General features: G+C 36.1%; 1 protein-coding gene across 6 annotated transcripts in view; it reads left to right on the top strand.

Moving 5' to 3' along the window:
- STK33 (serine/threonine kinase 33) overlaps positions 1–25,919 on the top strand; it is a 173,485-nt gene that overhangs the window by 122,656 nt on the left and 24,910 nt on the right. For all 6 annotated transcript variants that reach the window (XM_073808595.1, XM_073808592.1, XM_073808590.1 and 3 more), the window contains 2 exons: positions 2,273–2,385; positions 2,841–2,926. In XM_073808595.1, coding sequence (XP_073664696.1) covers positions 2,273–2,385; positions 2,841–2,926 — 199 coding nt within the window. The remainder of the gene's footprint in view (positions 1–2,272; positions 2,386–2,840; positions 2,927–25,919) is intronic.

Here is a 25,919-nt window from a genome sequence, read left to right as displayed (position 1 = left end):
CTATTTAAAATTAGTGTTTTATACTCTTACGACTTTCTGGACAACACAAGTCAAACATAATACATGTGAACTATTATTGCACCATTCATGTGGTATTTGCTGCCTTCTTAGTTTGAATTTGGTGTTAAGGGAAGTGATAGTGTATTACATACCTTAAATTTTTTTCTCCTACTTAAAGATGTAATTTTAATTTTTCTGCTTCTGAGTGTGACTGCGTATCATAATAATGACATATTTTTTTCTTTACAGTAGACTCTTGCTCAGCTAATCAGTGCCTATTCATTAATCTGCCTGAGCCCAGTGGTCTTACAGATAATTTCCTTCAACAAGGGCGCAAACATGTTACCTTCTCCAGGGGGGTTATTTTCTTGTTTATCGGTTACCCCTGTTTCATTGCTACTTAATTGGACAATGATAACATACTTTCTCAAGGTGAAATTGACATAAATACTCTTTATGGGCACTATCTTTTGCTGTTTTGATTCCTATGAAGCAAAATAATCGGAAGGCTTTAAGAGGCATTTTTCATGTCTTGGATTCCCTTTTCTGGATGTGCAGAAAATTGCTGTCATAAAATTTCATACGCTGCTGATTGACCAACCATTAGATACATTTTGTGTGAATAAAATTGTAAAGGACAGAAAAAAGTGGAATTTTTAAAATGTAGCCCTTGAGCTATATAGTTGCATGCTAGTCAGGCAGTGTGGGAGCAGCTAAGAAATTGGTGAATGTGCATATCACTGGTTGTTAACAGACTCAATGAGCCAGGCTTTTGCTGGCCTGTACTTGCTATAATAGATTGTAATTGTCCATAAGACCATTTTTTTTGGCTTTTTTTTTATTGCATTTTAAAACTAAACAGTAGTAAGGCAAGTAAGATCAGAGAGAGGAGGGTCAGAATGAGCTGGAGAAATAAAAAGTATTAAAATGAGAGTTTGCAGAACAATTTAATAAATATTTATCATTTAACAAGAACCTGTTGGTAAATGAAAAGCTGTGTTATCCAGCCTAGTTTGATAAATTACTAGGATGAGAACAGCTCTCCCCCTCCCCCTCCAGAAAATCATTGTCATGTAAGATATTTACCAAATTTAGACTTATTCAAAAAATATTCATGGGAAAGGTTTTTAAAGAACTTTAAGAAAAATATGACTAAAAACAAAAATCAGTAAAAATCTGTTAAGAGACCTGGAGATCATTATACATTATACTTATGTACATAATAGACCAGCATTTGGGAAGTGTAATGGAATTCTGCCGTTTTACTGTTTCCATAATAAAGTGGAAAAGTATAATCCTGAGAGTTGAAGAATAGACATACAGAGTTAGAGTTGCCTCTGTGATGAGTCCAGGTCCAACTTCTCTCTGGTTGTCATTGGGAAAATCTGGTTGTTGTCTACAGGGTTGCCCTCAGATGTTGGGGTTGATGATAAAGATGATGGCTAACGTTTGCAACTTTTAAGCATGTTCTTGTAGTTTTGGACTAGATCACCTATTGAAGCATAGGCTTGCCATGCTCTTTGTAAAGTATAGCACGGTGCTTCCTTTAAAAGGTTCTAAAGACTCATAGTCCCCGTACTACAGAATCTACAAATAAGCCCATGTTTACTGTATACACATGGCTTTACTGATATTGGTTGTTACATATACTCAGCTTTCACCCTTCCAGACTGATTTTCCTCATTCAGATTTTCTTCATTTTATGTATCATTTTTGAAGAGTTGTGGCCATTTTAATGGATTTTTGGTTTTGACTCAGAGCCTGTAGACCCCAGGGTTATTCTTACTATCACTAACATTCGTGTAGCATTTTACCACAGATAAAACTCTTACATGGTCATTAGACTCTGATAACTCTCGTTAGACTCTGATAACTCTGTATATCTTTCTGTAAGTCCAATGTGAATTATGTACCTTAAGGTGTTACCTTACCTTTGCTCACGTTGAAGTGTTTCTCCTCTATCATCCACCACTATTACTGTGCACTTAAACTCACACACCTTTCTGTATTTTAACCCTTTAGTGTTTCCCCACCTGGAAGAGCTTTGGGTCATTTGCAAATGTGGAAGTTCCAATGTATACAAGAGCCTAGCACAGATCTTGCAAAAGCCCTTCGCTTCCATTTCTACATCCAGAGAAGTTCCCACCTCTTTCTCTCCTTTACTTAAATATGAAGCACCACTACTTCCAAGTCCTGTGGAAACTTAATTTTTAATAGCCTCATTCTGATTATTTTTTTAAAAATCTTAACAAAACGACTGTCTTTGTTGTAGATTATGTGGAGAAGCACCCTTTATGGCAAGCTCAGAAGAGAAGCTTTTTGAGTTAATAAGAAAGGGAGAACTACATTTTAAAGGTTCAGTCTGGGATTCCATAAGTGATTCTGGTAAGTATAGATTTGTTATTATTTACTAAAGCAAGTATACATAATATAAGAAAGGCAGCCAGTAACTCAGATACTTTAGATCTCTGGTTAGTCATTAAATTTACTTGTAGAAATACACTATTTACTTGTGGTAATAGTGATATCTTCACTGTGCTTGTTATAGTTGAAACTTGCAGCAAAAACAGAAAATGCATAATAAAAATTGAAGAGGAAATTTGCTGATTATCTAGCTAATTTTTTACTATAGACCATAAACCAGGTAATCCAGGCAATAAAACCTCACTTTAGGCCTTAAACTTTATTTAATACTAGCCATTGGTACTGATGATACTTATTTTATAACTGAGAAGTTTCCTTCGTATCATACAGACCTAATCCTAAATAAACTGGAAAATGTGTGGTACTAATTATAGTTGAGATAAATAAGACTTTCAGGATTTTTCCCTTATTTGCAGCTAAAAGTGTTTTGAAACAACTTATGAAAGTAGATCCTGCTCATAGAATCACAGCTAAGGAACTACTAGATAACCAGTGGTTAACGGTAAGTTACAGTGTTACTTCTTTTTTTTCTTTTTGGCATGCTGTCATTGCTTATTTCTTCTCATCTGGCCTTGTAGTTTATATATAGTCTTCTTAAAACAGTCATTTAGTTTCATCTTCTGACAAGTTAAAAAAATTATTGAGTGTTGCCACATTTCTGAAATGGGTATTTTCAAACTGTTAAAATTACTACCACAGTTGTTTATATATGTTTATAGAGGTTTAAATGAACTTTTGTTTTGTATCAAATCCAGTAAAATAGAGCTGAGAAATGTCCATTATTAAAGCTGTGGAATATTGAAGCAGTCTGTATAGTTTAGTGACGTAAAGCACTGGAACCATCTACTTCTCTTTCAACTCTTTGGATGCAAGGAATCTTCAGGGATTCAGAAAAGCCAAGGTCTTCTAACAGTGTCTGTTGCCTGGCTTGAAATCTTGAGTAATTATTCATTTACATATTGCTTTCCCCCATTGGACTAATGTCTTGAGCAGTGACCCTATGTCTTTTTTTTGTGTGTGTGGTACGCGAGCCTCTCACTGTTGTGGCCTCTCCCGTTGCGGAGCACAGGCTCCGGACGCGCAGGCTCAGCGGCCATGGCTCACGGGCCCAGCCGCTCCGCGGCCTGTGGGATCTTCCCGGACCGGGGCACGAACCGGAGTCCCCTGCATCGGCAGGCGGACTCTCAACCACTGCGCCACCAGGGAAGCCCTTGTGACCCTATGTCTTACTGGTCTTTGTATCCCTGTACCCAGAACATTACCTGGTCACAACAGGAACTTTGGAAGAGGATACTACTACCTCTCAGTATTTATTTTCTCTTTCTTCTGTGGAAATGAGGATCCTGGCTTTTAGCTGGTAACATTGCTATCTTGTCTTCTTTGCTAGTTCTTCCCCTTCGTTGCTAGTTATGGTGCTGGTCAATGAGATCTAAGTGGAGGTAGGAGCAATTTCTGGGAAGTGTCCTTAAATGGAGGGGGTATGGCCTTCCTCACATCCATCTTCTTCCCTAGTGACTGAAATGCAGCTGTGATGGGTGGAGTTTAAGTAGCCATATTAGATCATAGAGTGGAATTTATAAACGGGATAGCAGAGCAACAAGATGCAAGGAACCAGGGCTCTTAGCATATAGAGCTGCTATGCCAGCCCTTGACTGCCTACCTCCAGACGTTTTTATATGAGCAGGAGACAAATGTCTGTCATCTTTGAGATACTGTGAAATATGCAGTTAAACCTAATACCAATTAATACAATAATAAATAATTGCTGGATGAGTAGATGATTCAGTAAATGAATATCTGTAGGTATGTCAGAAAATGTCTGAGAATGGAAATTAGAGATTGTCTTAGAGACATAGGAATATTGCTAAGTAATATTTATCTATGCAGAAAGTTATTTTACATCTATGACTTGCTAGACACTGTGTTAGGCACTGCAGATACATGATATGCTTATAATGCAGTAGTAATGTTGAGAGATGATGGTGGCTTGGACAGGGTGGTAGCAATAGAGTTGAAGAGAAATAAATGTAATATATTTTTTAGGTATATTTGATAGGGCTTGGTGATGGATCAGATAAGAGATAAGGATAAGGGAGGTATCAGGATGATTTTTAGATTTTGCTTTAACAGCTGGTTGGATGGTAGTGCCATTTGCTGAGATGTGGAAGACTGTAGGAGAAATAGATTTTTTTTTTTCTGGGGAAGAGTGGTGAGTCAAGAGTTCCATATGAAACATGCTAAATTTGAGATGCCTATGTAGCATTCAAGTGGAGATTTCAAATAGATCATTGAATGTATGAGCCTGGAACTCGAGAAGAATGAGCTGGAGATATAAATCTGTGAATCCTGAGTATATAGATGCCATGTAAAGCCATTGGGCTGAAGAGATAAGTTAGGAAGAAAATACAGATAGAAAGGACAAGAGGCCTTAGCACCCTGCCTTAAACACTACAACATTTAGAAGAGGAGAAGCTAGCAGTGGAGGGTGAAAAGGAATAGCTGATGAGGAAGAAGGAAAGTCAGGAGGGTGGTACCAAGGAAGTTAAGTGAGAAGAGTGTTTGAGAAAGCAGGAGCAGTCAGCTCCCAGGTAAATGCTGCCGAGGGGTCAAGATGAGAATGAGTTTTCATTAGAATGGCCAACAGAGGGGTTGATGGTGACCCTGAAGGCCTAGATAGGTTTAGATACCATAAATTTATAGTGATAGCATTCTGACTTTCTTTTGGCAATTTCTAATCATTTTTTTTGAATAACATTTTCTTTAAGGACTAAAGAAATTGTCTTCACTCAAAAATGGTTTATATCTGCCCTCTTCTGTGAATGTGTTGAACTCTCAAATGATTCTGTGCAATAAGTATTTCTGGCCTAAAGTAATTGTGCAAATGAGTTAGCAGCTAGATCATTGCAAAACTACTGAGTAGATTTGCAGTACAGCAAAATAAAAACTGTAAAACAGATGGTATGCTTTAGAAATCTATCTCTTTTCAGCATCACACAACATTCGGGTTTGGCCATTTAATTATTTGTTTTCTAATTAGTACAACTTTATTTCTGGCTTTGGTCATTTTTCCAGAAGTCTCCATTTTTGAGCCTCTGTAACATTTGTCTCTATGTAGTCTTTGCCAAATGGATAGAGAAGTGACAGATAGTGTGTACTATATCAGACTATCCTAAGGAGTTCAGTGTATGAAGTTTAGAATACTGGCATTTTGTAAACTTCTGAAAGGCAAAACTCTTTTCTTCTTAACCACTTGAAGTCTTGCTTCCTGTAATTCATATTCTGTTTGAAATAATCTAAAGAGAACACATTAGTTTTCTCAGTGCCTTACTGCTTTGTAAGCAGAACTGATCTTCCAATACCGAACAAATAGTAACATTCTTTTCAAAGAGCTTTATTGGATAAAGTTTCTATGGTTTACCTATATATTGTGCATTTTGAAATACAGTACATATCTGAAAAGTATTCTGAGAAAAATAATCATTGCTTCGCTATGTACATTTAAGTGAATGGGTCTTAAACAGATATTGTCATCCTGATTTAAAAAGTCAAAGATCGGGACTTCCCTGGTGGTGCAGTGGTTGAGAATCTGCCTACCAATGCAGGGGACACGGGTTCGAGCCCTGGTCCGGGAAGATCCCACGTGCTGTGCAGCAACTAAGCCCATGTGCCACAACTACTGAGCCCGTGTGCCACAACTACTGAAGCCCGCACACCTAGAGCCCATGCTCTGCAACAAGAGGAGCCACCGCAGTGAGAAGCCCGCGCACCACAACAAAGAGTAGCCCCCGCTCACTGCAACTAGAGAAAGACTGTGCACAGCAACGAAGACCCAACACAACCTAAAATAAATAAATAAATAAATTTATAAAAAACAAAACAAAAACCCAGGTATTTTAAAAAAAAAAGTCAAAGATCAGATGCAAGGAAAAACAGCCAATAATGACTTTACTACAGAGGAAGAGTTTGATGATGACTCCCACTGCCAAGAGTGTGCCTGTTATCCTCTTTATCCTTTTCTTCTTTTTTGCCCTTTTCATTCTCAGCAGTGGTTCAGGACTTCATTCCTTATTAGATAGTTATGGTTGCCCCTTGGTATTAAGTCCCCTGGTAACAACTAACACCAAGAATTTGCATACTTAACAAGTTTCCCCAGTATTTTTAATGCCTGCTTATATTTAAGAACTCTGTCATAAATTAACAAAAGCATTTTTCTTTTACGGCTTGTCAAAAAGTAGTTTCCGCAGTTGAGCTCTACTGGTATTATTCAGTAATTCCTTCAACAGATTCTTTGTGTGTGTGCCTACCATGTGCCAGGCCCTGTGCTAGGTAATAAAATATAGTTAAAGACATATAGGACCTAGTCTCTGACATGAGGAACTTACAATATAATAAGGAAAACAAACTATGTATAAGATACAAAGCAAGGAAGAAAATGATAAATGACATAAGAAATTGCCAGATGAACAGAGAGATACAGAGGCAAGCAAGTGTGAAATCAGGAGTTCAATTTGACTGACAAATAAGATGCCTGAAGGAAAGAAGTGGGAAATAAGACTTTAGAAAAGGAAAGAAAATTGTGAGGGCACTTGAATCCCAGGCTAAAGAGTTTTAACTTCCTGCCATAGATAGTGGGGAACAATTGCAAGCTCTTTGACGGAAGGAAATTATTATTATAGTGTGTCAGTCTTGCAGGGTGGCTTATTTTAAATGGGACAACAGTCATTTAAACGTCTATGTTGATTTTAACAAGTGTCTTTTGATTTTAATTCATTGGGCACTATGTGGGTACAAAGATGAATAAAACACAGTCTCTCCCATTGAGTGATTTACCACAAATTACAGTGTACTTTGCTTTTTAGTCACACTTTACAAATGCTCTTGTAATGAACTGTAGGGTCTAACTTCAGAACACTCTTTCCTATGTGTGAACAGGGTCCTTGTTCACTAATTCACAAACTGTTATTTAGGCTTTGGTCATTAGCTTTTAACCTTTAGCCTGTACACTCTATGTAAAAGAATTGGAATTTTCTGATACCTAACTAATTATTGGTACTTATTCTAATACCTAACTATTTTTTTTCCTACTGCATATTTTCTTCCTAAATATATTAAGTCTCTTACCTTTATTTTACTATTGATATATTTACTTATTCTTAAATTCTGAATTATCTTACGTATATGAATACGCTTTGAAAGCCCTCTTTAATGAAGGTTTTTTAATAAATAAGAATTATGTTTGGAAGCTCATGAACCAGGAACCTTGGGCATTTACTCAAAATTCAGTGATTGATATATACTTAATAATTCAAACAAATATTTATTGAATAACTACTATGTGCTGTGGAGGACACAAGGATGAGTCTGGCGTAGTCCCTTCCTACAGGTTGCCCAAAGCATAGTGGAAAGTTTAAAACAAAAACACAGGCAGAGAATGAGTATATGATGTGTGTGTGTGTATACATATTATATATATATATATATATATATATATATATAAAATATACTGTATAAAATATATATTCTATAAAATATGTATTATATATTTATAACATATTTGTACTTATTAATGTATATTAAATATATATTATATTTAATATATAAAACATGTATTTATATAGTATAGTAGTAGTACTATTAGGTTTTTAAGAAGAGAGCTATTATTCCCTTTAGGGGGTTACAAAAACCACTTAAAGTGAAGGTAATATGTGATCTGACTCTAAATGAATGGGTAAAAGTAGCAATTAAAGTTGGAGTCATAGTAAGAAGGCAGGGGATTCTAGATAGAAAGAACTTTACAAAGATATAGAGAAAGAAAAAATGAAGTATATTAGTAGTTCTGGTTTTTTAGAATCATAGAAGACATGTAGGGAAGTAGTGGGAAATTAAGCTGTAAAGGCAGATTAGGGCTATTTTGCTCTAGACCTTGGCCTACATAGAGAAGACTTTGTATTTGACTTATTTGACAATGGATTGCTACTGAAAGGCACTGAAGTACCAGATCGTAGCTGAACTTATGTGAGTTTTGTTTTCTGCTTTGTCCCTTCAACCCTTGTGGAGTGATTTGAGTGGACTTGGATGGGGTCTGTGGGATATTCTGAGGGGGGAGCTCCTCTTCTAATGCAGTATCCTGGCTGAAATAGTGTGAAGCCAGAAGGGCCCTAGGAATAAATTTGAGGGATCCTTATGCACGGATCATGGCTGAAGAGCAGAAACAGGATCTTAATGGGGAGATAGAACAGGATAGGCATTGGAGCAGGTTGGGAACAAGTAGCAAGTGTCTAAGATTCTTCACAGGTCAACTCTGTCAGTTAGTGGGTTGGTGGATGTATTGCTGGCCAGGGCAGACAGAACTTCAGGAAGAATAATCTGGCAACGGTATGTGTGATATGGTTTGCAGAGTGGCAAGTAAAGTTGGAGAACTGAAATAGCACTCAGGTGAGATAATAAAGATTGGAACGAGGGCAGTGAGAACGGAACAGAGGAGAGGAGAGAAATAGACATTAGAAAGACAATCAACACAATTTTTCAACTAAGAAGAAATGTTAGATAAAAGAGTAAAAGGAATAAAAACTTTTTCAGGTGATGAGGAAAATGGGGTAAGACAAAAGTATAGAAGACTTACTGGTTTTGTAGATTGGAAGAAGAATGAGGTGCTTTTTGAAACAGTATATTCAAACGTCTGTGCTTGAATAATTTCAGAAAGACAGAAAAGTAACGAATCTCTTCAGATATTTTTAGGTTGAGCTTAAAAGTTTTTCATCATAAATGTAAATAATTACAAGGGATATAATTTCCTATATATTGTAAATGTTGGTAACTAAAAATAACTTTTTTTACATATATAACACCTCCATCTCATCCAATTTAAAAAATTTATGAACAAATTATCCTTTAACAGAAACTTTAGAGTTCTGTCTCCTCAAGCACCACCAGGTCCTCAGCTTTGGGACTCGAAGGGCCAGCATCCTTGCAACAGGAGTTCAGTCTCCATAGGACTTGCTGGGATTTGGGCTTCAGGACAACCTGGGGCTACATCCATGTGGACAGGACCTGGGTTTGCTCAGGATCCTCCCAGGGAGGCACAGCCAGGAACTGAAGTGTTTAGAAATGCAGTTGAGAGATAGGTTCAAGATGGCAGAATAGAAGGATGTGCACTCACTCCCTCTTGCGAGAGCATCAAAATCACAACTAACTGCTGAACAATCTTCAACAGGAAGGCACTGGAACTCACCAAAAAAGATACCCCACATACAAAGACAAAAGAAAAACCACAATAAGACGGTAAGAGGGGCACAATCACAATAAAATCAAATCACAAACTGGAGAACACTTATACCACAGAAGGCCACCCACTGGAGTGAAGGTTCTGAGCCCCACGTCAGGCTTCCCAACCTGGAGGTCTGGCAACGGGAGGAGGAATTCATAGAGAATCAGACTCTGAAGGCTAGTGGGATTCGATTGCAGGACTTTTCCCTGGGGGAAACAGAGACTCCACTCTTGGAGGGCACACACAAAGTAAAAACCACAGGCTCGCTAAATGGATACAAAAACAAGACCCATATATATGCTATCTACAAGAGACCCACTTCAGACCTAGGGACACATGCAGACTGAACGTGAGGGGATGGAAAAAGATATTCCAGGAAAATGGAAATCAAAAGAAAGCTGGAGTAGCAATACTCATATCAGGTAAAATAGACTTTAAAATAAAGAATGTTACAAGAGAAAAGGAAGGACACTACATAATGATCAAGGGATCAATCCAAGAAGAAGATATAACAATTATAAATATATATGCACCCAACATAGGAGCACCTCTATACATAAGGCAACTGCTAACAGGTATAAAAGAGGAAATCGACAGTAACACAGTAATAGCGGGGGACTTTTGACACCTCACATACACCAATGGACAGATCATCGAAACAGAAAATTAATAAGTAAATACTACCTTTAAATGACACAATAGACCAGATAGATTTAATTGATATTTATAGGACATTGCATCCAGAAATGGAAGATTACAGTTTCTTCTCAAGTGCACATGGAACATTCTCCAGGTTAGATCACATCTTGGGTTACAAATCAAGCCTCAGTAAATTTAAGAAAATTGAAATCATATCAAGCATCTTTTCTGACCACAACGCTATGAGATTAGAAATCAGTTACAGGGAAAAAAATGTAAAAAATACAAACACATGGAGGCTAAACAATGCGTTACTAAATAACCAAGAGATCACTGAAGAAATCAAAGAGGAAATCAAAAAATACCTAGAGACAAATGACAACAAAAACACGATCCAAAACCTATGGTGTGCAGCAAAAGCAGTTCTAAGAGGGAAGTTTATAGCAATACAAGCCTACCTCAAGAAACAACAAAAATCTCAAATAAACAATCTAACCTTACACCTCAAGGAACTAGAGAAAGAAGAACAAACAAAACCCAAAGTTAGCAGAAGGAAAGAAATCATAAAGATCAGAGCAGAAATAAATGAAATAGAAACAAAGAACACAATAGCAAAGATCAATAGAACTAAAAGCTGGTTCTTTGAGAAGATAAACAAAATTGATAAACCATTAGCCAGACTCATCAAGAAAAGGAGGGAGAGGACTCAAATCAATAAAATTAGAAGTGAAAAAGGAGAGGTTACAACAGACACCACAGAAATGCAAAGCATCCCAAGAGACTACTACAAGCAACTCTATGCCAATAAAATGGACAACCTGGAAGAAATGGACAAATTCTTAGAAAGGTATAACCTTCCAAGACTGAACCGGGAAGAAATAGAAAATATGGACAGACCAATCACAAGTAATGAAATTGAAACTGTGATTTAAAATCTTCCAGCAAACAAAGTCCGGGATCAGATGGCTTCACAGGTGAATTCTATCAAACATTTAGAGAAGAGCTAACACCCATCCTTCTCAAACTCTCCCAAAAAATTGCAGAGGAAGGAACACTCCCAAACTCATTCTATGAGGTCACCATTACCCTGATACCAAAACCAGACAAAGATACTGTGAAAAAAGGAAATTACAGACCAATATCAGTGATGAATATAGATGCAAAAATCCTCAACAAAATACTAGCAAACAGTATCCAACAACACATTAAAAGGATCATACACCATGATCAAGTGAGATTTATCCCAGGGATGCAAGGATTCTTCAATATACGCATATCAATCAATGTGATACACCATATTAACAAATTGAAGGATAAAAACCATACTTGATCATCTCAACAGATGCAGAAAAAGCTTTTGACAAAATTCAACACCGATTTATGATAAAAAATCTCCAGAAAGTGGGCGTAGAGGGAACCTACCTCAACGTAATAAAGGCCATATACGACAAATGCACAGCAAACATCATTCTCAATGGTGAAAAACTGAAAGCATTTCCTCTAAGATCAGGAACAAGGCTAGGATGTCCACTCTCGCCACTATTATTCAACATAGTTTTCAAAGTCCTAACCACAGCAATCAGAGAAGAACAAGAAATAAAAGGAATACAAATTGGAAAAGAAGAAGTAAAACTGTCACTGTTTGCAGATGACATGATAATATACATAGAGAATCCTAAAGATGTCACCAGAAAACTACTAGAGCTAATCAATGAATTTGGTAACGTTGCAGGATACAGAATTAATGCACAGCAATATCTTGCATTCCTATATACTAATGATGAAAAATCTGAAAGAGAAATTAAGGAAACACTCCCATTTACCATTGCAACAAAAAGAATAAAATACCTAGGAATTAACCTACCTAGGGAGACAAAGGACCTGTATGCAGAAAACTATAAGACACTGTTGAAAGAAATTAAAGACGATACAAACAGATGGAGAGATATACCATGTTCTTGGATTGGAAGAATCAATATTGTGAAAATGACTATACTACCCAAAGCAATCTACAGATTCAGTGCAATCCCTATCAAATTACCAATGGCATTTTTTACAGAACTAGGACACAAAAATCTTAAAATTTGTATGGAGACACAAAAGACCCCAAAGAGCCAAAGCAGTCTTGAGAAAGAAAAATGGAGCTGGAGGAATCAGGATCCCGGACTTCAGACTATACTACAAAGCTACAGTAATCAAGACAGTATCATACTGGCACAAAAACAGAAATATACATCAATGGAACAGGATAGAAAGCCCAGAGATAAACCCACACACATATGATCACCTTATCTTTGATAAAGGAGGCAGGAATATACAATGGAGAAAAGACAGCCTCTTTAATAAGTGGTACTGGGAAAACTGGACAGCTACATGTAAAGGAATGAAATTAGAACACTCCCTAACACCATACACAAAAATAAGCTCAAAATGGATTGAAGACCTAAATGTAAGGCCAGACACTATAAAACTCTTAGAGGAAAACATAGGCAGAACACTCCATGACATAAATCACAGCAAGATCCTTTTTGACCTACCTCCTAGAGAAATGGAAATAAAAACAAAAATAAACAAATGGGTCCTAATGAAGCTTAAAAGCTTTTGCACAGTAAAGGAAACCATAAACAAGACGAAAAGACAACCCTCAGAATGGGAGAAAATATTTGCAAATGAAGCAACTGACAAAGGATTAATCTCCAAAATTTATAAGCAGCTCATGCAGCTCAATATCAAAAAAACAAACAATCCAATCAAAAAATGGGCAGTAGACCTAAATAGACATTTCTCCAAAGAAGACATACAGATGGCCAGGAAGCACATGAAAAGATGCTCAACATCACTAATTATTAGAGAAATGCAAATCAAAACTACGATGAGGTATCACCAATTAGAATGGCCATCATTAGAAAATCTACAAACAGCAAATGCTGGAGAGGGTGTGGAGAAAAGGGAACCCTCTTGCACCGTTGGTGGGAATGTAAATTGATACAGCCTCTATGGAGAACAGTATGGAGGTTCCTTAAAAAACTAAAAATAGAATTACCATATGACCCAGCAATCCCACTACTGGGCATATACCCAGAGAAAACCATAGTTCAAAAAGACACATGCACCCCAGTGTTCATTGCAGCACTATTTACAATAGCCAGGTCATGGAAGCAACCTAAATGCCCATTGACAGATGAATGGATAAAGAAGATGTGGCACATATATGCAATGGAATATTACTCAGCCATAAAAAGGAGCGAAACTGGGTCATTTGTAGAGGTGTGGATGGGTCTTGAGACTGTCATACAGAGTGAAGTAAGTCAGAAAGAGAAAAACAAATATCGTATATTAACGCATATATGTGGAACCTAGAAAAATGGTACAGATGAACCAGTTTGCAGTGCAGAAATAGAGACACAGACATAGAGAACAAACATATGGACACCAAGGGGGGAAAGTGGCAGGGAGGGGGGTGGTGTGATGAATTGGGAGATTGGGATTGACATATATACACTCATAAGTATAAAATGGATAACTAATAAGAACCTGCTGTATAAAAAAATAAATAAAATTTTAAAAATTTTTTTAAAAAAGAAACTTTAGATTATTCGTTCATTTCTTTGAATTTGTTTTTGTATTGCATTTCTTCCACCGCATTTATCCCAATGTAATATATATTTTTTCATGAAAGACTTTTTCCTAATCACCCTATCATTTGTTTCATTTTGCAAAAAACAGCTCAAATATATATTTTTGTTTTTATTTCTCGTGACCCTAGGGCTCTAAATTTTTAAAAATTATTTAAGAGTGACTTTAATTATTTGTTTATAATTGATCAAGGGAATGTAATTATAATTGTTAATAATTATCAAACATAAGTCAAATTGTATTGGAAAAATATCTGTTTAGTGGATGGATAGGGCTACATTTCCCCCCAAATAGCCATCCATCCATGATTGAATGTTACTTAATGTTAGAGAGAGACAGTGTTCAGCATCAATTGTATTATTGTTTTCAGTTTTCATAGATGTAAGCACTGAGAACCTTATAAACAAGTAGAAGGAATTTTGATGTAGCAGTGTCACTCATTTCTTTAAATCTGTTTGGGTTATATGTCAAAAACCACCTAGTGAAAGACCAGCTGGAGGAGGCTCTGGTTCCTGACAAGGTACTGAATTAGCACAGACTTCTGCATGTTCTCTGAAGATTAAACCTAGAGTAACTTTAGAGAGAAACCTCATGATACCAGGATTCAGAGAATAGTGTGCAAAACCCCTGGGAAGATAAGGGGATATTCTGAGCTGGCATGTATGATGAGTGAGGTTACAGCCAGGGAAGGAAGTAAAATAGGAAGACAAAAACAACCCAAGTTCCCCTTTGCCTCGGGACGCTGATGCCTGTCCTCTCACAGGAGTAGAAAGTAAAATCAGAGCAGCACTGAGGCCCTGCATGAGAGAGAAGCTAAGGAAAATGGGTGCGAATTGGATTTAGGCATTGACTTACCTGTTGGCCTCCACACCCTAGAACAGGTGGGTTATACTTTTAGAAGTGCCTCCTCCTTGGGTTGTTCCTCCTTGGAGGAGAAGTTTGATAAGGTTGAAACCCTGAACTGAGGAGTTGCTTTGTGGGGGCAGATCTTTGGTGCCTAGGGATTTTGAGCTCCTGGGGCTGAAGGCCTGGTTCTGGTCTGTCCTCCTGAGGAGCCAGTACTCCCTGTGGAGTATGAGCTAACAGGCCACATTTCACACACCATTAGGAGAGTTTAGAATAGTCAGTTCAAGAATTTAGAAGTCAACAAAATGAACATGCTACAGGAGATAAGGGAAGATGTTAATAATATGAAGCAAGAAATGATAAAGCAAAACCAGGTAGAACCATTTAGGTATAATAGTTAAAATAGAGATACAGTTATATAGGATAAGTAGTGAAATGGGTGCAGCTGAAGAATGAATTAAAAAAACTAGATGATCAGATTATGGGACTTTAATAGAACTTTACAGAAGGGAACAGGTGAAGATAAACAAATTGAAAAAATAAAGAAAAGCTATAAGGAATTGAAAGTAAAAGTTACAAAATCCATATAATAGGAGTCTCAGGAAAAAAAGTAAAAAGAGGGAGAAGGAAATCTTTTAAAAAATAATAGAGATAATTCGTCAGAATTAAAGAAAGAAGAAAGACTTCAGCTCTAAATAGATGATAGACTACCAAATAGGAGAGAGAAGGAAAAACTGACAAAATAGACATAATGAGATTTAAGAACATCAAAAACAAAGAGGAAATTCTAAATGTTCCCAGAGAGAAAGAGCAATATCATATAAAAAAGAACAAGAGTCACATTGACATCTTACTTTTCAGCAGCAACATTGGATGCAAGTGTAAATGGAGTAATAATTCTAAATGTGTTATAGGGAAAACAACTGTAAACTTAGAATTTTATATCCATCCAAATTGTCATTCAAGTGAAAGGGAATGATAAAAATATTTTCAAATACACAAGGCCTCAGGTTTGCCACACAAATCCTAGATTTAAAACACTTGATAGAAGTAATTAAATAGGAGGTCAAAGAAATCCAGTAGATACTGCAAGAGCTATGTGTACCGAGAGTCTTCACATACCTTAGTAAAGTGTGTTGGTGTCCAAAAAAAGAGAAAAAGACCAAAGAAGAAGAGGAGAAAGTATATTCATAATAACCCAGACTTAAAATGTGAGATAATATACACATGACAAGTGTTGAGAACGGAGAGAGAACATGGGTACACAAGAGGGGGCTAAAATGGAAGATGTAGACAATGGATTTTCAAAGTAATAAAGGATTAACAAAGATACAAAGAGTGAGACAGTTGTAGTAACAAACTTAAATGATAGAAACAGTTTCAAATAAGTTAATGGGTTAGAAATACCTGTTAAGGGACTTCCCTGGTGGTGCAGTGGTAAAGAATCCACCTTCAAATGCAGGGGATGTGGGTTTGATCACTGGTTGGGGGACTAAAATCCCACATGCTGCAGGGCATCTAAACCCACGTCCCGCAACTACTGAGCCCACGTGCCACAACTAGAGAGAGAAAACCTGCGCACCACAACTAGAGAGAAGCCCACGTACCACAACAAAAGATCCCGCATGCCGCCACTAAGATCCAACACAGCCAAAAATAATAAATAAATAAATAAAAATAAATAAACATGAAAAAATAATATTTTTAAAAAAGAAATACCTGTTAAAAGACATAAGGTCAGGTTGACTTTTTAAAAATCTAGCTAAGTGCTATTTACAAGAAGCACATTTGAAGCATAAGGACACAAATATTGAAAGAAAAAGAATGGAAAAGAACATACCAGGCAAACACTAACCAAAAAAAGCCTGAGTAACTGAATTAATATCAATTAAATATACCTTGCCACAAACAAATCATCGTTAGAGATAATGAAGGTCACTTTATAATAATAAAAGTTCAATCCAAACAAAATATATAAGTTTAAACATGTATGCAACTAATAAGATAACCTCAAAAATATACATCAAAAATGACAAAATTACATGGAGAAATTGGAAAATTCACCATCATAGTGGGAGATTTTAATGCACTTCTCTCAATTATTGATATGTAAAGCAAATGAAAACAGAAACAAGGGTATTTTAACAACACAGGTAACAAGCTTATTTTAGTGGACATGTATACAAAAAAAAAAAGCATCCATCAATTAGAGAATATACATTTTTCTTAACCACATGTGGAAGGAACATTTACCAAAATTGAACTGGCCAGGAAGAAAGCAAGTCTCAATAAATTTCACACAGATTATGTTATCTAACAATACACAATTAAGTTAAAAGTCAATGCCAATAAGATTAAATATCTGTATATATTTGGAAATTAAATCACATGCTTCTAGATAAGTCATGGGTTAAAGAATAAATACTAATGAGAACAAATTTTTAATTTGTAGAACTGAATGGTAATAAAAATACAACATATCAAAACCTGTGAGATGCAGTAAAAGTGTGTTTCAGCAGAAACTTATCACCTGGAGTATTCACATTAAAAAAGAAGAAAAGGGCTTCCCTGGTGGCGCAGTGGTTGAGAGTCCGCCTGCTGATGCAGGGGACACGGGTTTGTGCCCGGGTCCGGGAAGATCCCACATGCTGCATAGCGGCTGGGCCCGTGAGCCATGGCCGCTGAGCCTGCACGTCCGGAGCCTGTGCTCCGCAACAGGAGAGGCCACGACAGTGAGAGGCCCACATACCGCAAAAAAAAAAAAAAAAAAGAAAGAAAGAAAAGAAGAAAGGCTAAAAAAGGAACTACATATCCAACGTAAAATCTCAGGAAAAAATCCCAACAGAATATACCCAAATAAAGTAGTAGGAAAAATAAAACAAAGTAAGAGTGAAAATAAATTAAATGGAAAGGAAAGGTAGAAAAGAGAAGATCAATGAGACCAACATTTGATTCTTTGAAAAGACCAACAAATAGATAAATCTTTGGCAAAAATAAGAAAGAAATAGAGAAGACAAAAATAGTATTAATAGGAAAAAGGGAATACAGGCACAGATAAAGCAGAAATTAAAAGGATAAATATTAAAAAGGCAAGGGAATACCACCACCAACTGTATACTAATAAATCTGAAAACTTAGGGAAAATGGACAAAATTTCTTTTCATAAAAAATATTTTCCTCAAAAAATACAGCTTCATAATATTGTCTCAAGAATAAATAGAAGGGACTTCCCTGGCAGGCCAGTGGTTAAGACTTTGCCTTGCAATGCAGGGGGTGCAGGTTCAATCCTGGTTGGGGAGCTAAGATCCCACATGCCTCACGGCCAAAAAACCAAAACATGAAAGAGAAGCAATATTGTAACAAATTCAATAAAGACTTTAAAAAATGGTCCACCTCAAAAAAAAAAAAACTAAAAAAAAAAGAATAAATAGAAAATTTGAATTGTCCTATATAATTACTAAGGAAATTGAAGCAGTAGTTTAAAATCTTCCACCAGGAAAACACCAAGCCTAGATGATTTTACAGATTAGTTCTACCAAACTTTTATGTCAAATTTATAACTCTCCTCCTGTGCCCCCAAAGAGAGAATTTTCCTGATTTATTTTGAGTCTAGTATTAATTCTGTATACTCTAGTATAACAAAATTAGACCATTGTAAGCCAAACCTATGAAAAAGGAAAATGATCCATATTACTTATTAATATAGATGTAAAACCTTAAACAACATGTTAGCAAGTTGAATCCAACTGTGTTTATAAAAAAGGTCGTGATCTAGTTGGATTTTCCCTAAAAATACAATGATGGTTTAATTTTGGAAAAAAATCTGTAAATATAAATTCACACATTAATATATTAAAGGAGAAAAAGCATATGATAATTTAATGGAAACACTTGTAATAAGACTCAGTATACATTCATAATTTAATTAGGAATAGAAGAAAACTTCCTTAACCTGATAAATGTTTACAGCAAATATCGTTTTAAATGGGAAACGTGAGAAGCATTTCTTTAAAATAAGAAGCTAGTCAAGGAAATCAGCTTTCAATAGTTTTTCCCAACATTGTTGATCTTAGTCAACTTAAGACAAGGAAAATAAAGTCATGAGAATTGGAAAACAGAAAGAAAACTTTTATTATTTGCAGTAATATACAAATTATTAGACAAATTATTAAACTATTTGAAATAATAGAAGAGCTGAGTAAGGTAGCTGGATTTAAGGTTGATACTCATCGATATATAAGTGTATCAAATCAACACATTGTCCACTTTAAACTTACACAATGTTATATATCAATTATATCTCAGTAAACCTGGAAAAAAGAGATTGACATTGTATTTCTTTTCACTAGCAAGCAACAATATAAAATGTAAAATAATGAAGATGTAAAATAATATTCAAGAATATATCATTTCTAGAAATAAATTCAAGATAAGATTTGGGGAAAATTATGAAACTTTATTGGAAAACATTGAAGAAAAGTGTAAAGGTATACCATAATCATAGGTCAGGAGACAATATCATAAAAACTGATTTCCTCATGTTGATGTACATACATGATGCAAATCCAATCAAAATTCCACAAACTTTCCTGACCCTAAAATTTGTATCGAAGCTTAAAGGGTGGAAAATAGCCAAAACATTTCTGAATGTTTTGCTCTACCAGATATTAAGACTTATGAAGCTGTATTAGTTAGCATAGTGTGATCATTTGCAGTAATAAGCAAATTGACCAGTAGAATAAAATAGAAGGTGCAGAAACATATCCATGCATATCTGGAACTTTTATGACAGTGGTAGTATGGCAGATCAGTGGAAAAAGGAGAGACTATTCAATAACTGGAGGGAATAAATGGTTGTCCATATGAAAAAAAGAGAGAGATGGGGTTCCTATCTCACACTGCAGACAAAAGTCAACTGCAAATCAATCAAGGACTTAAATAATAAAATTTATATTTAAGTTTTAGTAGAAAATATAGGTGAAAATCTTTTGGACCTTGGACTGTGTAGAAAAGGATTTTATAAGCAAGATACCAAAGGCACTAACATAAAAGAAATGGTGAATAAACTTGACTTAATATGAATCTTCAGAACTTCTGTTCATAAAACAACACTTTAGGGATAGGTTATAAACTAGGAGAAGGCTTTTGTAACCCAAAAAACCAAAAAAGGGTTAATATCATGAAATCTCAATAATTCTTACAAATCAATGAAAAGTGGACAAACAACCTAGTAGAAAATGTACAAAGAGACAGGGCCAGGCATTTTTTAAAATTAATTTTTATTGGAGTATAGTTGCTTTAGAGCCAGGCATTTTTACAGAAGAGGACCCACATTTGGCTGATGAACACGTGACAAGATGTTCAGTCGCATTAGCGATTGGGGAAATACAAACCAAGACCTCAGTGAGATAAACCAAAAATTAAGAAGTCTGGGGCTTCCCTGGTGGCTCAGTGGTTGAGAGTCCGCCTGCCGGTGCAGGGGACACGGGTTCGTGCCACAGTCCGGGAAGATCCCACATGCCGTGGAGCGGCTAGGCCCATGAGCCAGGGCCGCTGAACCTGCGCGTCTGGAGCCTGTGCTCCGCAACGGGAGAGGCCACAACAGTGAGAAGCCCGCGTACTGCAAAGAAGGAGTCTGGCAGTAGCTGGTGTTGGAATAGATGTGGGTAAATAGTATCTTTTTTTAAAATTAATTTTTATTGGAGTATAGTTGATTTACAGTGTTGCGTTAGTTTTGCTGTACAGCAAAGTGAATGAGTTTTACATATACATATATCCACTCTTTTTTAGATTCTATTCCAATATAGGTCATTACAGAGTGTTGAGCAGAGTTCCCTGTGCTATATAGTCGGTCCTTATTAGTTATCTATTTTATATATAGTAGTGTGTACTGTCAATCGCAGTCTCCCAATTTATCCCTCCCCCCCACTTCCCCCTTGGTAACCATGAGTTTGTTTTCTATATCTGTGACTCTGTTTCTGTCTTGTAAATAAGTTCATTTGTACCATTTTTTAAGATTCCACATATAAGCGTTATCGTATGATATTTGTCTTTCTCTGTCTGACTGACTTCACTCAGTATGACAATCTCTAGGTCCATCCATGTTGCTACAAATGGCACTATTTCATTCTATTTTATGGCTGAGTAATATTCCATTCTATATACGTACCACATCTTCTTTATCCATTCCTCCGTTGATGGACATTTAGGTTGCTTCCAGGTCTTGGCTATTGTAAATTATGCTGCAATGAACATTGAGGTGCATGTACTTTTTGAATTATGGTTTTCTCCAGATATGTGCCCAGGAGTTGGATTGCTGGATCATATGGTAGTTCTATTTTTAGTTTTTTAAGGAACCGCCATACCATTCTCCACAGTGACCGTACCAGTTTATATTCCCACCAACAGTGTAGGAGGGTTCCGTTTTCTCCACACCCTCTCAAGCATTATTGTTTGTAGATTTTTTGATGATGGCCATTCTGACCAGTGTGAGGTGATATCTCATTATAGTTTTGATTTGTATTTCTCTAATAATTAGTGATGTTGAGCATCTTTTCATGTGACTCTTGGCAGTCTGTATGACTCACCAGCAATGTGTAAGAGTTCTAGTTTTGCTCCCCATCCTCTCCAGTGCTTGTTATTATCAATATTTTTAATTTAGATACTCTGGTAATATATAATGGTATCTCATGTGGTTTTATTTTTTTAACATCTTTATTGGGGTATAATTGCTTTACAATGGTGTGTTAGTTTCTGCTTTATAACAAAGTGAATCAGTTATACATATACATATGTTCCCATATCTCTTCCCTCTTGATCTCCCTCTCCCACCCTCCCTATCCCACCCCTCCAGGTGGTCACAAAGCACCGAGCTGATCTCCCTGTGCTATGCGGCTGCTTCCCACTAGCTATCTACCTTACGTTTGGTAGTGTATATATGTCCATTCCTCTCTCTCGCTTTGTCACAGCTCACCCTTCCCCCTCCCCATATCCTCAAGTTCGGTTTTAATCTGCGTTTCCTGAATGACAAATGAAATTGGTCACTTTTACTTTACTTATCCTTATTGGCCTTCTGGATATCTTCTTTTGTGAAATGTCTGTTCAAGTCTTTCCTCCATTCTTCTATTAGTTTTTTTTTTTATTTATTGATTTGTAGAAGTTTGTTGTATATTCTAGATGTGAGCCTTTTGTCTCTCACACACACACACAAATAATATATGTACAATAACAAGCATTGTAAGAAGCTGACTTAAGAAAAGAACATGGAAAGAATTACTGCAGATCCTTGCTCAAGCAGGTGACTTTTGAAAAAGAGTAGGTCATTGGAAATTAAGGGTCTTGAAATTGACTCCCTGCAAACCATCCCTGCCCATACAGCCCTTAGGAAGTCTTCGTTCTTGGTGTACAGCGAGGTGTACACATAACCATTTGAAGAATGTTGGTTTGGAATATATTTTGTTTTTATTTTTCCAGCTTTATTGAGACATAATTTGACATATAACATTGTATAAATTTAAGATGTGTAACATAGTGATTTAATATATGTGTATATTGTGAAATGATTACCACAATAAATTTAGTTACTATATCCATCACCTCACATAGTTTAAATTTTTTTTCTTGTGGTGGGAAAAACTCTTTGAGCAGTTTTCAAATATACATTACAGTATTGAAGGCTCAGCAGCACCTCTACCTAGAAATTCTTAGCAGACAATGGAAATGCACTTCTGGAATAAGGGTAAATTACTAAATTTCTCAGTTTGTTTCCTCTTAAAGAATAAGAATATCAACACGAATTTTCTCTATTCTCATTATTTGCTATACTTGTGAAAACTAAATCACTGAGATGCCTTTGTTAGGAAAAATTTTAAAGTGGTGCAGAGTTGCTTACTTCAGCAGCCCTTACTACCTTTCTATGCTGCTGCCTTGGCCTCACTGAGACCCATGAGAGCATGTTTGGTGATCTTACTGGGTGCTATCAGTCCTTTGTGAGTATCTGCATCTTACATTATTTCTTTTCCTACATAGTTTATATTAATTTTTAGTCATATAATAGTTGCCATTACCCTTAGTAAATGATTTAAATGGTAAACAAGGCAGGAAAAATAACTTTCTCCCTCTATTCCCTCATTCCCAATTACTAAAGATAACCATTGTTAAGTCTCTTATGTATTCTTTCAAATACATTCTGAACATTTTTATTATTCACTTTTCACAAATGGGTTTATATTATGCAAACTATTCTTTTTCATCTAATGTATTTTGGGAAGATACATTTATTTTTTTGAAAAACAGTATTGTATCCAAAACTATGGATACACTATTATTTTGCCCCTATGAATATGGAATATTTAAATTGTTTCAGGTCTTTTCTGTTACAAACAATGGTGCAACAAATGTTCTTGTAAGTATATGTTTGCATACTGTGTCAGCATATCTATAAAATATATTCTTAAAAGTTGAATCACTGGTTTGTGAGAATGTGCATTACATATTTTGATAGTTTATTGCCGATTTATCCTCCCATAAAAAGCAAGTAAATGAGAGAGCCTGTTTCCCCATACCCTCACCAACACAGTTTTATCAAACTTAAATTTATGTCCATCTATTAGGTGAAAATTGCCAACTCATTGTTTTTGATTTGGATTTTATTAATTTTGTGAAGTTGAGCATCGTTTTATATCTTTTTTATAAAGATATAAAAAAATTTTCTAATTAAAAAATTTTATTCCTCGGAACATTACAAAATAAAGAGTTCTAGCTACTTACGAAAAGTAGAAAATGATGACCGTAAGTTAAAGACACAGAATGTTTCCTTTTCGCTTTGCTGATTTTATGTTTTATACTATCTTACCCCAACTCATACATATCATTCATTCGTTCATTAAAAAATACTTGTAAAAGACTTATTGTTTACAGAATACTGATAGGCACTGTCCTTGAAAAGGCAAATTTTGTTAGATGAGGATGTATGTTTGGGTTCCTATTTGCAGGACCTGTCTACTAAGATTAAATCCAAATCTTAGTATTTGACCAATGCTTCTCCTCTGTGAGTGTTCATTTTTCCAGTTTTTCAAAATGAAGTCATCTCAAACTGTTAGTTAAACAAGTGGAAATTTATTAACAAAAAGGTTTGTTTTCTACTTATGATAGCCTCAGATTATCAGCCTATTACTGCTGCCTTCTTGCCATTTGCTGCTTCATGGTTGAGGAGTTCAGGGTGTGACCCCTCTTAACACAGCCAGTAAAGGGAGTTCAGAGGTTACTGTTCTGGTGGTGAGGTGTCTCCACAATCTCCAGTGTCTGCCCTAACAATTCCACCCATTTTTCTTTGGTTGGTTCATGTGTAATTTCTCTTGAGCCTAGAAGGCTCATGACACACAGCTCTGGGCCACTTATTCATTGGTCAGTCCAAGTATCTGATGCAATTCTTCCTCCAACTGTTAGCAGGCAAGAAGGGGCTAGTCTGGTAAGTTATTGGCTGGACTTCAGACAAGAGGGAAAGTCTGGAATCTATACCAACATTTGTGCCCTGTTTGATATCACAAGGGAATATAGGAAGCAAATAGTTAAAAATTTATAAATGGTAGAGTGTTTTTGATGGGATAATGACCCTATTCTAGATCTTTTGCTCTTCTCCCCAGTCTCTTTGCAATAAGAAATAGAGTCATTTGTAGCGTGTCAGTCACCATGCTTTTGTGTGTATATATTGATATATGTGAACCAAGCACTTGAAAGCTGTCTAGAAATGCAGATTCAAGATAGTACAGGTAATCCTTGCTTTGCACAGGAGTGCAGAACCATAATAATAGTGCAGACTGAAGCTGTGCAAAATGATTTTAATAATCAATGGGAAAAATTGTGATTTTTCCATGCCCTTTAAAATTTTTTGTTAAACATTAAAAACTCCCTGTTGGTTCTAAATACAGAGAGAGAATGAAATAAAAGTAAAGCTAAATTTTTGGCGCTGTAATTTAATATTGAGAGAAATATTGAGAGTTAAAGTATCTTATTTTGGGGTTAAAAACTTATCAAGATTAGTTTAAACAGTGCTTGCCTTCTTCTTATCATACAGAGGGGAGCATCTTTTTTATGCCTTGGTGAATTGTCATACTGTTTTACAAGTTTGGATCAACTTCTAACGTTGTATCCTTTTTCTTTTCAATGTCTTGAATATCTCTGAAAATTCTTTAAATGTCAAGTTTTTTTGTGGGTGGCATTTTCCCTGAAGCATCTTCATCCTTCCTCATTTATGTTGATAAGTTTGCCTTCACTAAGTTCCTTTGGTTGCGCATCTAGATTCTCACAGTGGCAGTGGCAGCATTCCCATGGTCAGCTATTTCTTCTGTTATTCCATTTACATTTGATTCAAATTTTACTCCCAGTATTATCACTTTTAATTTCTTTGTTGCAGTTTCATTTTTGTTGGCAAATTCCCTGCGAGACAAGGAGGCAGCACAACTGCACACATTGCTGTCTGTGTGTGAACTGAATAGCAGATGCACAGTGTCCAATCACCAACAGACTGTGAAAGAAGTGATGTGATTGGTCACTGATTGTGATGCAGATCTGTAATTTACCTGGTGATCGTGGATTGAAGAGCTAGCAGTGAAGTTTGAACTTTATGCAATTATAGTTAATGTACCATGGTGACTGAAATTTGAACTGTGTTGCTGAGGGACTGATATTATTTAAGTCATGATGAGTAAAATTCATGCATATCAGGACTGTGCAAAGCAAAGACTGCCTACATAAATTGGCTATCACATGGTACTGATTGCATATGATTTGTGTAGTAATTACAACTTTGTTGGGTATGCTGATTATATAGCGGGCTCACTCTTTATAAAGCTTTTTGGAGGTGACTTACAGAGTGTAAATATTTAATCTTCTGTCTATATCAGGACAGGCTAGATTATGCTGTGGTAACAGGTGACCCCCAGATCTCAGTGCTGTTTATGCCTTCCATTGCACATTGGCTGGGACGAGGGGAGCAAGCTCTGTTTTACTTTGTCTTCACTCAGGGACCCAGGCTGATGGAGGCTCCATCTCTGTGCTTCTATAGTTACTAAGGCAGAAATTGAGAACATGTAAATTACATGCTCTT

The sequence above is a fragment of the Tursiops truncatus genome, chromosome 8, assembly GCF_011762595.2.
Source record: "Tursiops truncatus isolate mTurTru1 chromosome 8, mTurTru1.mat.Y, whole genome shotgun sequence".
NCBI lineage: Eukaryota > Metazoa > Chordata > Mammalia > Artiodactyla > Delphinidae > Tursiops > Tursiops truncatus.
The sequence above is the reverse complement of the archived record's forward strand: the minus strand, read 5'-3'. Positions and strand labels throughout refer to the sequence as shown.